General features: G+C 32.5%; 1 protein-coding gene across 1 annotated transcript; it reads left to right on the top strand.

Moving 5' to 3' along the window:
* Positions 1 to 2,049: 2,049 nt before the first annotated feature.
* Positions 2,050 to 18,164, top strand: LOC133174643 (dTDP-glucose 4,6-dehydratase-like). Its single transcript, XM_061309740.1, has 13 exons — positions 2,050 to 2,128; positions 7,534 to 7,595; positions 8,253 to 8,309; positions 8,784 to 8,838; positions 9,033 to 9,124; positions 9,365 to 9,478; positions 9,619 to 9,772; positions 11,570 to 11,622; positions 11,969 to 12,095; positions 13,092 to 13,177; positions 13,678 to 13,791; positions 13,996 to 14,097; positions 15,054 to 18,164. Exons 1-13 carry the CDS (start codon positions 2,080 to 2,082, stop codon positions 15,213 to 15,215), a joined length of 1,227 nt encoding a protein of 408 aa, XP_061165724.1. The 5' UTR covers positions 2,050 to 2,079; the 3' UTR covers positions 15,216 to 18,164.

Below are 18,164 nucleotides of genomic sequence, written 5' to 3'. Positions count from 1 at the left end.
AGTACATATGGAAAAAGTAAAATGATAATTTTAATAAGGATCGGAGTTCACAATGAAAGGGATTGCAAAGGTGTCGGATTAGACAGTTTTCACTGTATTTGGATGCAATAAAACATTTTTTATTTGACAACGAGCAAGGATGAAGTAAACAACGTTTCAGGAATTACAATATGGTACATGTATTATAGTCGAGTGGGAGGGGTGGATATTGAGGAGAGATAGAACAAGTTTAATATGGTTTTAAATACCTTTTTCACGCCTTGTTATTCGTTTCTTTTGTCACGTTATATTGTTAAGATAGAATGGTAAGGAAGATAACTCCTGCAACGACTTCATTAGAAACGCCCTAATTGAATCAGAATTTTATGGCTCTCGTTTTTATTACATGAGAAACTTTAAAAGTTTCCATTTACAGTAAGTACTTAACGAGCATTTCTAGAAAATACAATTTAAGACAATTCTATGCGTTTTATCAAATTTAATTATTAACACTGCGGAACATATAAATATAATTATGATTAATAATTGTTAATTTTTAAGAGTTCCCTTTTTGTCTCAAATTAATGAACTGAAGACATTTTTATTTTATTTATATTAATTAAAAACAACATTTCTGTGTTTTAGTTTGCTTCCTCTATTTGAAATTCATATTTTATATGCCCAGATGAAATAAATAAATGAATAAATAAATAAATAAAATCAACCAAGAATCTGGTTCAGAACGTACTAGCTTGCATATTGTGTTTATGAACATACATGATGAACATCTAGATAGTGTCAAAGATTGTTGAAAGGGTCATTTATAGTCAAGTATTAGCATTTTCTTCAATTGTCATTTTTAATGATATGTTACAAATATTTTAGACCTGGGTACGTATGTTTGAAAGAGTGTTTTTCTAAAATTGTTGAAGGTACGAAGTTTGCTCTTGATCATAAAACATAGACGGTAACAATTAAGGTTGATTTATCAAAAGACTTTGAATGTGTACCGCATAATCGTATTTAAGCAAAGCTTTACCAGTGAATTTATTTGTCTCATAGAAAGCTAATTTATATGAAATCCGATCGGGCCACATAGTTCATTATCGCATCAACTAAAGAATCGATGGCGCGATAATGCGATGTTGTGATAACGAGGAAGCGATAGCGCGATGTCGATGACGCGAAGGTGCATAGCGCGATGACGATGATAATTTTCAAAACTATTTCTTATCTTTTCTCGTAAGTGAAAAACTGCGTGATAAAGCCATCGCACCATCGTCATCTCATTATTGTTTCATTGCACTATCAACCTAGGCATCAATGGTGCGATGATGAGATTGAGAACTAAATATAGCTTTATCCGGATTCCATACAAGGGCAAATCTACAAATACTCAAAAGACGCGATAAACACATTATTAAAAAAAAAACCCAGAAAATAAACAATGAAATAAAAGGTAATGAGAGAGAGAGAGAGAGAGAGAGAGAGACTACATGAGTTACAGTGTGTCATTTCAGTAAAATTGTAGAGCTCTACAGAAACTGTAGCTCTTTGATTAAGGAAATTCGGACAGACAAAGGAACCCCTTATATGCTGGGTTTCATTAAAAAAATCCAGTTAATATGACACTGTTTTTCTTTTTTTAATTAGAGAAGATGATTTTTTTCTTTTTAAAACTGGGTTCAACCATGCACATTTGTTCATTTTTGACCTGAGTACGAAACTGAGTCCCTGAATTGCACAATTATATTAAAAAGAAAAAGAAGTTTTTATTTTATTATTATTATTTTTAAATGTCGTTTAATGTCTATTCTACATTTAACGAAATAGATTTTACTCTTTAGACCCCCCCCCCCCCCACCACCACCACCAGGGAAACCACCAAAAAAGGGGGAAGAAGCATAATTTTTGCTAATTTCAGGATAGATCTATCGTAAATTTATCTCTCTAGATAATTTGAGTAATATGGTCACTTTACAATATTTTTCGAGACAAAAGGTTTTTCGATAGAAAATCTGGATCCACCAAGTTATTAAAATCGCATGAAATCACGTGATAATATCACATGATCAACAATAAAGTTTTCCCGATCTAAAAATGGCGACCTCGGAAGAGCGTGGAAAGCCGAGAGTTCTAATTTTAGGCGGTAAGCTTTTTGAAAAAGACATTAACTTCATTTAGATTTCCACTTATTACCAAGTTCTTATGTTGTTCAAGTAGATTTAATTACATTCTAATTGAACTGTCATAAAAGTTAAAGTTTGTTACCCTTATGTTAAATGTTTCAAGCGGTACTCTATGACTTAGTGTACGGAAACATGCGCTGTATCACTATAGTGCAAAGCCGTTCAGGAAATCCTGAGTTGTTAAAGTAATGGTGAACTTCTTAAATGTCAATAAAATAGCCTCTATCTCTCAATCCATCGGACACAAGGAAGTTTTGAAGTAATAAATACAGGCAGCAGAAACCCCCCAGTTTACATTCATTTACTTTCATTTTGCATTTTTCATTTACTTTCATAGTGCTGAACTAACAAAAATCAGGATACATTTCATATCTATAAAGATCTACAATTTTTAAAATTATATATCACAAGGAAGAAAAGAAAATCGCTAAAACAATCATCTACAAATAAGGAAATTCAAGTTTGATTATTATTTTCTGTCCTTGAAACAGGCAATGCAATTTTCATGTTTTGCAGCTGTTTAGGGAAGACCTAATCACTTTTATCCTCTAGCTAGACCTATTTATTTTCTTACTGCATATCAGGAAAAAAATGCTAATTACATATTTTTTAATTTTTTTTCATTGATATGGGTAAATTTGGAGGGTGCATTGAACTGCATTCTTGTTTTATGTTGTTTGTTTTGAAAAAAAAAATGACGACAATGTGTACATCATGCATTCACCATAAAGTGCTTTTGCATGTATATGATTATTATATGTAATGAGGTATGTAGTTTAAGTTCCATAATATCATCTGTGTCAGATGTCATGATGGACAATTGCCTCATGGATGTTAAAATCAATATTTCCCATATTTATTGAAGTTTATCCATGTTGAATATGTATATATAAAGTGATATATTTTTAATGATTGAAATTAATGTATTTCAAAAAAAGCCTCTCCATGTTCTTTGAAACTAATTTATTTTTGTCAATTCGCCATGAAATTGATGCATAACTAAACAAATACTGTAATATATTTGTATATAAATCAGTCTGCTTACATCGTAAAAGTTGCATGGCTGTATTCTTTTAGCGATATATTGGAGCGATTTAATTGACTCTCTTTTGAGTCTCTACAACTTTTTGACAGAATCAGGCAACAATTTCAGATCAATGCTCTAATTTTTTCAATTTTGTTTTATCAAATAAATATTCAGGGAAATGACACCAATATATTATATAAATAGTGCACGTTTTTGAGGGTAACAGTTGAAATTGACACCCCAAGGAAACCATTGTAAACCGACGCGTCAGCGGAGGTTGACAATGGTTTTCCGAGGGGTGTCAATTTCAACTGTTACCCTCAAAAACGTGCACTATTTATTTTATTATACTGAATGTCTTATTGATTTCGGATGTCATAAAAAAAAATTCAGAGATCGTCTTTAAGTTCACGCTTAGAAAGCTTTCAAACTCACCGCTTTTATTTTTCTCAATAAGAAAGCTTCGGAAAAGATTTACCAACCTATTTATTGTTTGTTTGGTACTCAAAAAAGTCCTTTATCATCTAAAATTTGCACTCGCAATGATGTTTCGTCTGTCGTTTGTTGTTTTCAAGTAAGCTACAGCGGACGCAAGCTTTTACTGACCTCGTTTATTTGGCTTCTTTCAAACGCACAACTGACATTTTGAGAATTCTACGGTGAACCGCACGCACATGATTTGAACGCATGTGACATTTTCGTAATGTTACACATTGTCAACTGTGTTGCTAACGCTGAGGGTAACATTACGGATTTTTAATTGCGTCTAAACCAATCAGATTTTAGTATTTAACATGAAAGTATAATAAAATCATTTTATTCTTATCAAATCAATTTCATATCAAAAATCTAATGTACATGTATGTAGCTATTTACCTGTGTTGAGATAATCATGGGATATATGACATTGATATTTTTAACCTTGTATTCTCAACAAATCAAACAGTTACCATTCCGTGTATTTCATTGATCCATTTATTTTTTTTTTTTTTTGTTGAGTGTCATCCCTTTTCCCTACATTTTGCTATCCGGAGAAATACCATTGATTCAAGCACCCACTTATATATATATAATAAGGAGCTAGTACATAGAGTTTTGAACCAAAATTGAATTTCCCAAAAATCCAAATTATAGGCGAGTCATATATACCATTTTTATACACTAATACACATTAAACATACATATATTAGTCTATTAACATTTAGGTTTTGCAGTTCATGTTCATTAATGACAATGAATGTAAAATTGTAGCACACCAGTGTCACAATCCTTAAATTTACTTTCACAGCTACACACAACAAAAAAAGAAAAAAAATCTAATTTTAAGAGGATTTTTTTTTTGTGTAAATCCTAGTTCTTGACCCACATTCTGGGCATTGTTATGGTAGACAGTTATGTTAGTATTATAAGTGTATCCTTGTGTTATAGCTGCATTATCAGGCTTTGACAAGTCAGCCATTGTCCTGGTAAGATTATATATGGCTGTTGAATGGATGTCAGACATAGAAGAAATCTAGATCTGGTCAAGTAATATTATTAGGGCTTTAATAAACATGATTTACAGACTGTTTTGTACGTTTGAACTCTTAAACTTTCATTGACATAGGAAAGTGACAATAAATGAATTTAAAAAAAATACATTCAATTATTTATTATTGGAAGCAATAACTTTAAATAAATTAATTTTTTTTCTAATTTACCTGCATCTACATTTAGGGATGGTACCTTTTAGGGAAGAGACTAAACATCTCCCCCCCCCCCCCCCCCCCACCTCCCTAGGGCTGTATCAATATATTGATTAATTTATACACATCGATATTTAAGAATGATTCGTATTGACAGAATAACTTCCAATACGTATGGACAGTCCGATTTTCTTATAATTCAATCTGTGAAAAAGTTGGGAATTTCAATCACCAAAGGTTATAATTTGCACTGTTTTCAATTAAAATTGATCAGTAATAATATAATCATCAAGGAGATAGCACATCTTAGATAAATATTACAAAATACATAGACAACTTTATTTAACATGTTGTTTTCACAGTCATTAAAAGTTTAAATTTGAAGTGTAATTTGTTATGACATGAGACAAGAACTTCAAAATGGGTTATGAAACAATTAGTTTTTAGCTCACCTGAGTTGAAGGCTCAAGTGAGCTTTTCTGATCGAAATTTGTCTGTCGTCGTTGTTGTCGTTGTCGTAAACTTTTCACATTTTCATCTTCTTCTCAAGAACCACAGGTCCAATTTCAACCAAACTTGCCACAAAGTATCCTTGGGTAAAGGGGATTCACGTTTGTTCAAATGAAGGGCCATGCCTTCTTCCAAGGGGAGATAATCATGAATTTGTGAAAAATTAATGGCATCATTTAAAAGTCTTCTGAACCACTGTGCTTGAAAATATTAACTTAATATGGAAGCATCCTCAGGTAGTGTAGATTGAAGTTTGTTCCAATCAGGACCCCCGGGGGTAGGGTGTGGCCACAATGGGCGATCAAAGGTTTTACATAGAAATATATAGGAAAAATCTTTAAAAAATCTTCTTCTCAAGAACAGCAAAGCCATGATTGGTCATATTTATATGGTAGCATCCTCAGGTAGTGTACATTCAAGTTTGTTCCAATCATGACCCCCGGGGTAGCGTGTGGCCACAATGGGCGATCAAAGTTTTACATAGGAATATATAGGAAAACTCTTTAAAAATCTTCTTCTCAAGAACAACAAGCCATGATTGATAATATTTATATGGAAGCATCCTCAAGTAGTTTAAGTTCAAATTTGTTCCAATTATGACCCCTGGGGGTAGGGTGGGGCCACAATGGGAGATCAAAGTTTTACATTGGAATAAATAGGAAAAATCTGTAAAAATCTTCTTCTCAAGAACAACAAAGCCATGATTGGTCATAATTATATGGAAGCATCCTCAGGAAAAATTGGTAAAAATCTTCTTCACAAGAACAGCAAAGCCATGATTGTTTATTTTTGTATGGGTGCATCCTCAGGTAGTGTAGATTCAAGTGTGTTCAAATCATGACCCCCCAAGGGTAGGGTGGTTCCACAATGGGCGATCAAAGTTTTACATAGGAATACATAGGAAAAAAGCAAGCCTTTTAAAATCTTCTTCTCAAGAACAGCAAAGCCATAATTAGTCATATTTAAATGCAAGCATCCTCGGGTAATGTCGATTCAAATTTTGTTCAAATCATGACCCCACAGGAGAACAGAGGAGCCATAACAGGAGATCATAGTTATACAAAGGAATGCAAATGATATATCAATAAAAATTGTCTTCTTAAGAACAGCAAAGCAATTATTTGTCATATTAATTCAAAAGCACCCCTTTGAAGTATAGATTCAAGTTCAAATCCCCCCCCCCCCCCCCCCCGAACCACTTTTATATCAAAACTTTTCAAGACTGAACTGATTTCTGCTTTTTCCTAGCCAGAGTGCTCAGATGAGCGATGTGGCCCCTGGGCCTCTTGTTATAAAATTCATGCATTAAATGAATTATAAGACTTTTTGAAAGACTTGCTGAAGAATCCAATATATTGGATATCACATTATAAAATATCGTATCGAATTTTTTTGCTCAATACATAGCCCTACACATCCCCCACCCACCTTCCAAACGCTTTGGCACATTTCAAAATGAGGGGAGGGGGGATTTTATCATCATAATAGATTTTTTTTAAATAAATGTTTTAATATTAATTAACATTGTACAGAAAAGTATAAATATGTCTAAAAAACCCAATTCTTTTAAATTAAGATTTGGTGACAACCTTCTTAGAAAAATCTGTTTTGCCAGAACTATAAGATTGTACCCCCCATGAAGTACCTAGGTGAGTTTTTTAACAATTGTGCTAGAACATCGGTGTTTCTGATGCATATACACAATTATCAGGATTATAAACGAAGACTCTGGAATAAAAAGCCTAGCTGTAAACTCTTGTTTAAGCATCCATGTATACCTATGAAAACTGGTTCAAAAAAGGTAAAGTTGTGATTGCCTGGTGAAATGTCTATTGTATACCTTCCTAAGGCTGTCTTTGAGAATTTTCCAATCATATTCATTATTGTGATGCCACTTAATGCAGGTGGCAGACTGCAGATTTAGGCCTATGCTGGGCATGTTAGTCCATTGAGCAGTGCGGGATCTTTTTGTTTTGTGCAAATAGCCACTGCTACATGGGACCTAGGTTTATATGGTCTCTTCTGAAGGACCTCCAGAAAAAAAAATAAAGATCTGATATTGGAACTTGCAATGGCAAAGTACTGTGAACAGGTAGTAATATGATTGTTCTGCCGCCCACTATTTCTGTATTTTATTTTTCAGGGACAGGATTTATTGGACGTAACCTTGTCACTTATCTTGTGGAGAACAACTTGGCTTCCAAGGTGAGCTTATTTTAAATGTATATAAAATGCAAAAACCTGCCATTAAAAAGTAAATTAATTTTTCTGCATTCCTTTTAAAACAATTAATGGTAAAAATTATTTTCAAGTAATCACAATGCATGTGCTAGGTTTAGGGAGTTGGTTATGTATATGTTTTTATATCCATTCACTTTTTATCCCTATACTAAAAATTCTAAGACTTCTTTCCTACCATGTATACTGAAGCCTTATAATGTTCCTCTGCTTATTATGCTTTTCTGTGTTTTATTCATTTTAAGCTGAAACCCATATATGTAAATATGTTTGGTATAATTCATATGTAGGGAGAGGGCGTATTAAGTTTTAAGAACTTTTGCCCAATCCCAGTTGTAAAGTTTATAGACAATAAAATATGTTCAAACCAAACTGAAGCCTTTAACTTAATTAAGCTAATTTCTGCATCATTGTCTACATGTACCATGACCAAGTTCCATGTTTTGCTTTAATTTTTTTTTTTTCTCGAAACAACAGTATTGCATGCACATCTGAATTAATTTGATTTGAATATGTTCACTGCAAAGACAAATCAAAAGAAAACATTTATTATATGTAAATGTTTTTCCACTTAAAAAATTTATCAAGTTTAATGTGTTGATATTTTTTAAAATTAATATATAGGTCCGAGTGGCTGACAAAGTCCCTCCTGTGCTAGCATGGCTGAACCAAAATCACAAGGTAAAAATCATTATAAGATGTGATAATACTTGGCCTTGAACTGAAGACCTCAGTATTTAAGTGATGTTCATCGAGTTCAAGATAATGAGGTTTGACTGTTTTGGATAAATTGTAGATTTCACCACTATTCACAGAGTTTTGTTAATGTGTACAAATTTTTCAGTTATCAAATGGTAAGGCGTGTGCAATTCCATAATTTTTTGCAATTATACTCCAAGTCCAAAGTATCTGTAAAACCGTTTCATTATGAAAAAAAATAACTCGTGTGAAATGTTCGAAGAATGATTTGGACTCAAGGTAGTACAAAAACCAAATATTTTTATATACATCAAAGAGCTAGAGAGGCTTGTCGGATACACAGTTTGAAAATTAAATGTGTAGATTTTGTTATTTTTCTGTTGCTGGAATTATTCCAGCCAATTTCCTCATTTCTAATCTTATACTTGATTTTGAACCCTTGATTCCTTTTTGTAGGAGATTTTTGAAAATCCTGTGGTGGAATTTAAGCAGTCAAGCCTTATCAGTCCAGGTAGGAAGAAATTTCATCCCCTAAAGTCAAATGTCATAAAGAAATAACTAGTTTAATTGAAATTTGTAAAGGAAATAACCAGAATGAACATATTCTGAAAATCTTCCAGACATGGATTTCACATGTAACAAACATGTTAAATGTTGAAAAGAATGAATTACTGTGACAGTGTGCTAGACTGTTTAATTTTGTAGCTTCAGTTTCCAGTGCTTTCACTGATCCTGAAGGTGAATATGATTTTGTGATCAACCTTGCCGCTGAGACTAAATATGGCCAGACAGATGCTGTAAGTATACGCCCACGTTTGATTTATGCCCTTTCGCCCATAGCTTGTTGTCATTGAGCAAATTTAAAACTGGGTGGATTTAAATTAGACAGAGTTATCTCTCATTTACTCAAATTATGTCTGGATGAATAAAAATACGACAAAATCTTGTGCAAATATGGTAGGTTGAAAGTAGGACCAAGTGAAAATGACTCTGTTTACACAAAGAGAGTTAATTCAAAACTGTATCTTCTGGTGCAGGTGTACCAAGAAGGCATAATAAACCTGAGTATGAACTGCGCTCGAGAGGCAGCCAAACATAACCCAAAGATGTTTGTGGAATTCTCCACTGGACAAGTTTATGCTGCTGACAAGGTTTGTAGTAAATTTTTTTGTTTATGCTATGAACTATACTTTTAGTTTTGCAATCAAAATTTTGATTTTGTTGTGGAAAAAAGAAAAAAAGAAAAGATTTTTTTCCTGTACTGAAATGTAAGTTTTGTACCATTCTCCAGAAACCAGCAAAGGAAGACAGCAAGTTAGATCCTTGGACAGTGTTAGCCAAACACAAACTAGAGGTGGAAAAACAGCTCAGAAACATCCCTAATCTCAATTACTTGGTAGTGAGGCCGGCCATTGTGTACGGCCCAGGGGACAAGATGGGACTAGGTGAGGGATTTTGGTTCACAATGGGATAACTGGGGGAAGTTGTATATTAAGGGGACGAAGGACACATGGTCACATGACTCAGTTTAACTACGTCATAGTCTCCGATACTTTAAGTTCAAAACCTGATTTAAGCCATCAGTACATGTATAATTTTTAAACAATTTGTTTTACTTGAATGTCTTATATAAAAATATCTTAAAAAAATTATTTTTTTTTGTAAATATTAATCAATTACGGAATATATTGATCCAACCTTCTGTTTCCCTACACTGCGCGTCAAACAAGTCGGTGACGTCATACACGATCTCTTAGTACAGCAAGATCATACTCAGTATATAAACTGGCAGTATTATTATGTAAAAACAGGTCATAATAAGTATATGATGATTTATTTTGAGAAAAGGGGAACTCAAAAATAATTTTTGCCTGGCTGATGACAGAAATCTTCTGTAGATGTATCTTATTTTGCTTATTCAGCTTACGTGTGACGTCATAGTTGGTTTTTCCCGTACTCAAGAAATGTAAATATGACACGTTTTTGTCATGCTTATGTCTTGTTTAAGGATGTCCTGTGCAATATTGAGGTCAGCTTCACCATTCGATATTTTTACAGTTAATCAATAAAATGAAGGACTTGCATTTCAACGTAAATTTTCAAATATTGAATGATATAATTTTTTGCAAATGAAGTTTTTTGTTGATGAAGTTGTCTTAAAAAGTATGTAATTTTCCCTACCTAGATGCAGTTTTATAGAAGAAACTTGTTTTTTTCGAATTTAAACCCTATCCATACTCTGAAATATTTTAAAAGATACATGACCACTGACATATTTTTTGTCTATGCTTAAAAAATCCCATCATGGACAAAGTAATGGGCCCAGAATCATGGAAAATCAAAACTCCACTTAGACACTGTAGGGCATTGTATTTGTCTATCAATATCTCTAAAACAAGGTAAGAAACCTAATCATAAAACTGCTTTAAGATATGTGGGACATGCTAAATTAGAAATATACAAAATATGAAAAATATTAAATGACAAGAATTTTTTCAGCCCAAGGTCCTTCTTCCCCTTAAGATCAGCATTTTTTTTTCCTTATATAACTGATACCGATAAACGGTGCAATTCCCTAAGCCAAAAAACGCAAATTTATCCCAATTTTGAGACTAAAAATGCCCAATTCAACTGCCAAGCAACAGATTACGATGACATCATATTTCTTTTTATATGAAACATGACAAATTGTTTCACTTTCGCTTAAATTGAAAGTAGAGATTGGTCGTAATATGGCAGGAACTGTGATGTAGACAGCGTAGTGTCATACATTTTGACAAATTGACAGCATGAAAATATGAAATCAAGGGACATTAATATAAAAAATAATAAATACTTCTTTATTCTTAATAACATGGAGTAATAGGTAAGGATGTTAGAATAAATGCAAAATGCAGAATAAATAAAAATTAATTGATGCTATTTTTCCCAATTGAACCAGTACCGGACCCTTTCTCAATGGGTAGAAAAAAATCGCTGATTAAGATGATGAAGAAAAAAAAATCAGCAATGAAAGTACATTCATATGAATTTGAATGAAAAAGATGAAGATAACAAACAGAGATAAATCTTTAAAAAAAAGACATTACAAATCTGTGAACGGGCCATAAAACACAGACCCCTTGAAATTCCGGAGGTGGATCTGGTGCCTAGGAGGAGTAAGCCTCCCCTGTCAACCGATCATATAAATCATTTATTTTTGGACTTATTTCATGTGATCTGTATGTTGTTTTTTTTTTCAGCCCCTCGGTTAATCATAGGAGCAATTTACAAGTACACAAGACAGAAAATGAAGGTAGGTTAATATAAGGCAACTGTTAATTTATAAAATGATTTGCATTTAGTTTATCTATAAATGTTTACTCAGTGCCGTTCAGTGTAGAATTTGAAAAATAAGAATTTTGATCAGAAAAACATCACATCTGTACATACAGATGTGATTTTTTTTTCTCAGTTGTTTATATTTTTGTGTTTTTTTACTTTTATTATGAAATTCATATTAGTTCATGGAAGGGTAACTCATGAAAAAGTCGAAAAATTCCAGGGATTCTAAGCTACATAAATGAAAAAGAGGTTGAGGGACATCCTGTCCTTGGACATCTGTGATTATTTTACTCTCAGGTTTAAATTAATCTTCTCAGATGTTATGGACTAAAGATCTACAGATGAATACTGTTCATGTTATTGACGTTTGTCGTGCGGTCTGGCATCTTTGTAACAACGGCAAGAAGGGGGAAGTCTACAACGTTGTTGACAACAGTCACACAAGTTAGTTTGCATATTTCTTCATCTCTTATTTTTGTAAAGTTCTGTTCATTCCCCTTGCATCAAAATAACATGTTAAGGATATTGTAAATGGCTGGTGTGCCAGTCCATCAATCTGGCACAGTTGTACAAAGATGTTGTTACTGACTTTTGGTGCTCATAGGCCTGGGCATGTAATGTTAACTGTCTTTTGCATGAGATATGTGGAATACATTTTGATCTTAGAGTCTCACACCTGCTACTGAGGTTTAAAGTAACTAGGGTGTACAACTTAATATTTAGTTGACATTCATAAAGTTCTGTGCAAGATTAGATTTAAAGCAGCACCCTAGTATGTAGAGGATTATTTTGAAACCTGTAGTCTTTGACTTGTGGTGGTAAACGACCAGCAATAAATGTTTATTAATGTGAGGACAATTGGTTTAATGTCAAGGTCAAAGTCAGTTTAGGTCCAAAACAATTTTAAAGACACAATTTGGGAAGAAGCAAAGAAAAAATTTTGTCTCAGACTTGCTTCTGAGTTCTCTAAATGATCAAGGAAACATGACCTATTCACATAGGGTCAAAAGTCAAGGTCAAATTTCTGTGAGTTTGTAACAGTGTTGTGGTAATAAAAAGAATTAACTCTGTGTGGCCTATTATACATATGTATTTGCTTAATTTTTATTTCTAATTCTATTTTCTGCCTAAAAAAGTCATCACATTTACACATTTACAGAAAAATTCCTTTTTTGAACAGAAATTCATTCTTTGTCAAAGATGTGTACAGTCGAGCTTCATTAATCTGAACACAAATCATCAGGATCCAGATTAATGAAGATTGATGAATTACTGACATTGATCATTCATATTTGGTAGATAATGATAATTCTGTACCCAACAAATATCGCCTAGAAAATGAAATGTCCAAATTATTAGCATCTAGATTAAGTAGGATTCACATATTAGCTCTAATAAGTTATGATGTTTATATGTTTTTCTTATGCTTTTATTCTCTAGCACAGGGGAAAGTCAGTGAGCTTGTGTCCGAAATTTATGATATTAAGTATGACTTCATGGGATCGGTGCTCTCCAATATAGCTCGAGTAAGTTGTTCATAATATCTACACAGCTAATTGTGCCAGGTACATGTAATAACCCCCCCCCCCCCCCCCCAAAAAAAAAAAACAAACAAACAAACAAACAAACAAATAAACAAACCACCAAATCCAAAAAAAAAAAAATAAAAGACATGACATGAAATGACATACGAAACACATAAATTAATTCACTTGACTGTTGTTCATGGATTTTGCATTAATAGCTTTTTCTAATGTCATTTTGTGAAGACCCCAAGATAGAAAGTTTTCCTTGTTGATTTATCATGCTTATTTTAAGGTGAATTTCACCCCACTAAGCTACTTAGCTTTGTCAACTAAGTAAAGAGGTTTTATTAATCAGGTCAACATGATATCTGTAGTGGACATTTATGTATTTTTCTTTGTTTTGTTTCTTTTTTTCTGTTTTCTTATTAGAGCCATTCAATTATGTTACATTGTCCATTAAGTAAAGTGGTTTCATTAATCTGGTCACTTTTATTAATCAGGTCAACATGACATCTGTAGTGGAGGACATTAATGATAGACACGTACAGCCGTGGGCTGATGCTTGTGACAGAGACGGGATCGTAAACACACCATTAAATCCTTTCATAGACCAGGTAATTAAACACGGGTTAATTGCTAATAACTAAGAGAATAATTAATAGACAAGAGTTTTGTCTCTTAGAATATCAATTACTGTCTAATTTGTGATACTTTTCTAAAATTAGATATGTTTGATATAATTAGAAGAAAAACCTACTTTTATTTGCTTCCATTATTACCCTTGTTCTAATGTTCAATCTTATTTTTTATGGTAACAGGAACTTCTGTACAATAAGAATTTAGCCATGAGCAGTTCAAAATTAATAGCCACGGGATTCACCTATAGTGTACCAGAGATAAAAATAGAAAGTCTTAAAGAGGTGAGATCTTCTTTTTTAAAATTACAGTAAAACTCTCTTAAAAGGAAGTGGGATATAAGAAAATTTTTGTAATAAGCAAGTTGTACATATGTATATTCTCTAAAATCCCTTATGTCACTTTCTTATAATTTTGCATAAATATAAAGAGTGTGGCTACTTTAAGGAACTAGCATTATACAGTTTCATCCTAATCACTTTATCTGACAATGTGAAGTCAATCAATCTCACCGAGAACTGTGAAATCTTACTTACACTAACCTGAGAATCTTAAGGATAAAATTTGATGCTAAATCTTACTGAAAAGTTATCTGAAATACTGATAAACAACCACAAAAGGAGTAAACAGGTCTGTAAATTCAGGAATGTACAATCTCAGTATCTTTATAGCTTACTTGAGTTGAAGGCTCAGGTGAGCTTTTCTGATCACATTTTGTCTGTCGTCCATCTGTCTGTCTGTAATAATTAAGAATAAGGGAAGATTTGGTGGCATTTTTTAAAAATCACTAAAAGACCCACTGGGCCAAAAAAGTTTAAATGTACATGTACTTGAAACTTTTAATTACATTGTGTAGATTCAAGTTTGTTCAAATCATGACCCCCATTGGTTGGATTGGGCCACAATGGGAGATCAAATTTTTAGATAGGAATATACGATAAATTTAAAAAAAAAATCTTTTCAAGAACAGCGAAGCAATGAATAGTCATACTGATAACAAAGCATCTGCAGGTGGTGTAGATTCATGTTTGTTGAAATCATGATACCCTAGGGTAGTGTGGGGCCACCATGGGGGATCAGGATCAAAGTTTTACATAGGAATATATAATAGAAAAAAATCTGCTGATGAAGAATAGCAGGGCTGTATTGACTCAGGTGAGTGTTGAGGCCAATGGGCCATCTGTTTGATTATATATATAAAATCCCTTTATTTAAAAAAAAGTCTGCTTTTTGATTACAGATTTTAGATGATTATATAAAATCAGGACTTTTCCCTCGTTCATTACTATCTGCTGAGATGTTGTGGAATGGGAATGATATAGATGAGACAGAGGAAATTCTGCCTGAACAGATTGAGACAGAGGAAATTCTATCTGAAAAGAATGATTTACAAAACTCCTAGCATTATTTTTAATTTTCAGTATTTGCTAACATATATTTTTAACATTCCAATATATATATAACATGCACTGTGTTAATCTCATTGTGTTGGGTGTGTGTGTCTGTGTAAAGATTACAAGAAAGTAATTTTAGATATTGTTTGCTTGAAGAATATTACGAAGGTCAAGTATTTGTGTATGTTATTATGGAGAGTGTCGCATGTAATATACAATATGTTTGTTTTGCTTTTAATTGAGTAAGCCATTCTCTGTGATGATCTTTTTTTCCTGTCTGTTTAGATTCCAATCATAGATATCTTTTTTTGATTTTTTTTTTCATTTGTGTATGATTATAAAATCCTTCATTTATTTAATTTAAGATTTGTACGAATGATTGTATACAATCAAATATTTTTTATTTTGGAATCAATGAGACCAAGAAAACACTTTGAAATACCCTACATGTACATATTAGGCATATATAGTAGCAATTTAACATACTTATTTTTTCCTGCGGATTGAACAGAAATTGTGATTCCATGGAATTATGACCCTGCGGAAAAACGTACATTTACAGTACATAAAGAAAAAAGTGGTTGGAACTTTCAACTTACTACCACATATCCATGATATTTGAGATATCAATGTTCAAGACACCTGTATATCGGAATGACATTTATCTTAGTTACATAAATGTTCACACCTGATGAAACTTTAAATGGGTGGATATCACCCAGACACAAAAATTTTGTTAAAATATTCCAGCTTTTGAAAGCTTTATTTTTTTTTAATGTGTAATAACCACTTCCACTATGAGTATTATATAGAGGGAGCAGGTTTAAATATTTGCTCACTATACATTTATTACATATACAAAAAACATGCGTGATCATTTAATATACAATGTTTGTGTATGCTGGCATATTTCATAATTATGCAAGTGCTTTCAATTTCCTGTATATATGTATTGTAAATCGTTTTTTTTTTCCCTGAAATTTTCCACATGATGATATCATTGTTTCTTATTCACTGAGCATGCCTTTTGCCATTTGTTAAGCAACATGCAATGAGAATTTGCACTGGATGTATTAATTTTAATAATTTCCCTTGTAGTGGAGATTTAAAGGGTTACTTATTGCATGAATGTGTTCATATCTGTCTGTCAGTCTGTCCATCTTACTGTATGCAAACATCAGAATAAGGTCGGATATTACTATCAAGCTTGTATTAATGTGTATCTAAATCAAAATTGCAATTTTGGTGCCTTTGTAGATGTTAATATGCATGTTTCGTATCCTGCTTCTTACCTCTGCTTAATGTTTGATTGAACAGTGTAAGGTAAAGTTCCATGTCAGATCAGTATTTAAATAATTTTTGGCACATCTTGAGGGGTATCCAAAACAAAGATTGAAGATGTTCTTCATGAATGGATACCTAAACCTAATGCATTTGACCTACATTGTACTCTCTGGAGACAAGGATCATATGCAGCGTTAAACCAAGCATGGTGGATCTTTTTCCTGGCTTTTCTCATGGGTATCCAAACTGAATTTGCAGATATAGTGATTTTATTAATATTTAATATGATGTCTGCCTCTGATGCTGCAAATGTATTTTATTTTATGCACTAGTTAATTCTTTCCACTGTCAAGTCTGTTTTAAGCGTATGTTTTGCGTTAGTTAACTCTGACAATGGCTTAGTATGTTCCCAGCATGTCAGAGTTGCTGTAGTATCCAAGCTGAATATGGGGTGCCTGTGCATGATGTTGAATGCTATGTACATTTTATATCCAAAGTATTTGAAAATTTCCCATGGTTTTGATTGTGAGGGGAGATATCAGCCCTATCAAGACAATGTTGGTTCAAGATATTTTTCAAAATTACACATAAATTTCTTTAAAATGAGGATGGTAATACATGTATGTACGTAGACGTGTTCTAATGGGAAGTCTATTTTTGGAATAATTTTATTTTTTTATCACTTGCCCCTGTTTATTGAAATAAAGAAAACAGTCAAATATAATTTATTTTAATTTGTTCTGTCTGTATTGCACTTAAGCTAAATGTTGATACATTAAGAATATGCAAAATATTTTTTAAATTAGTTATAAATTTCTTAACTGCAATACTTCCAGCATTTACAATTTTTTACAAGGCTATTTTGAATTAGACAACAAAACTGTTTTTGTTAATGTTTGTGGCATGTTTATCTTATGAGCATTTATACCCAAATATCAAAGATTATGTACAATCAAACCTCTGTATCTTCAATTCAATGAGAAAAATTTGAGAATCTAGTTTTCAAATATTGAGGTTAAAATACATAAGAAAATAGAGATTTGGACTTTCAAATCACTTCAACAAATCCATGGTATTTGAGATATCAAAGTTCGAGATTACGAAGTTAAACTGTACTTTTTAACTATTATAAGGTTAAACTGTCCATGCCTTTAGCTTATATTTTTTGTATCATGTACTTTATAAAACAATGTGTTCACTAGATTTAATTATTTAAATATATTTAAGAAGCCTGTAGTCAGTCATAATCTGTAAAGTACTTTATCAGTAGGTTTTAGTAGTTCCTTTATGTTTAAAGAGAGCTTAGTGATATGTTTACAATAGTTGCTTTACATACAATTCTGTCTTCTCTCACATTGGCTGCTGCTATACTGAAAGATTTAGGTGGATATTTTTCAAATAACAATTACCGTTACATTTTCAAATATCTGGAGTGCCCTTGGTTCTCATTGTTGTGACAATGGACATAATAGTCATCAGCTTATACAATATTCCAATGGTAAAAGAAAATATTCTTGCAGGCCCATTGGAAGCAATCTCAGTTTTACAGACACAAACAGACAGAAATTCCTGACAAGTGAAAAGAATCAACAAAGATTTGTTTTGAGGTTGCCAAAGTATTACTTTGTTTAAATTGTATAGTATATATTGATATTTTTTCCCTTCAGAATGGG

This window comes from Saccostrea echinata, unplaced genomic scaffold, assembly GCF_033153115.1.
Source record: "Saccostrea echinata isolate AGI-Se365-2 ecotype Australia unplaced genomic scaffold, CSIRO_AGI_Sech_v1 ptg000058l, whole genome shotgun sequence".
NCBI classification, from domain to species: domain Eukaryota; kingdom Metazoa; phylum Mollusca; class Bivalvia; order Ostreida; family Ostreidae; genus Saccostrea; species Saccostrea echinata.
This window is presented reverse-complemented; position numbering and strand designations above follow the sequence as displayed.

Bases quoted from the DNA above. Each gene is read 5' to 3' on its own strand.
- LOC133174643 (XM_061309740.1), top strand. From the start codon at position 2,080: ATGGCGACCTCGGAAGAGCGTGGAAAGCCGAGAGTTCTAATTTTAGGC. The intron at 9,125-9,364 runs GTAAGTATACGC...CTTCTGGTGCAG, and splicing joins AATATGGCCAGACAGATGCT to GTGTACCAAGAAGGCATAAT. The intron at 14,098-15,053 runs GTGAGATCTTCT...TTTTGATTACAG, and splicing joins AAATAGAAAGTCTTAAAGAG to ATTTTAGATGATTATATAAA.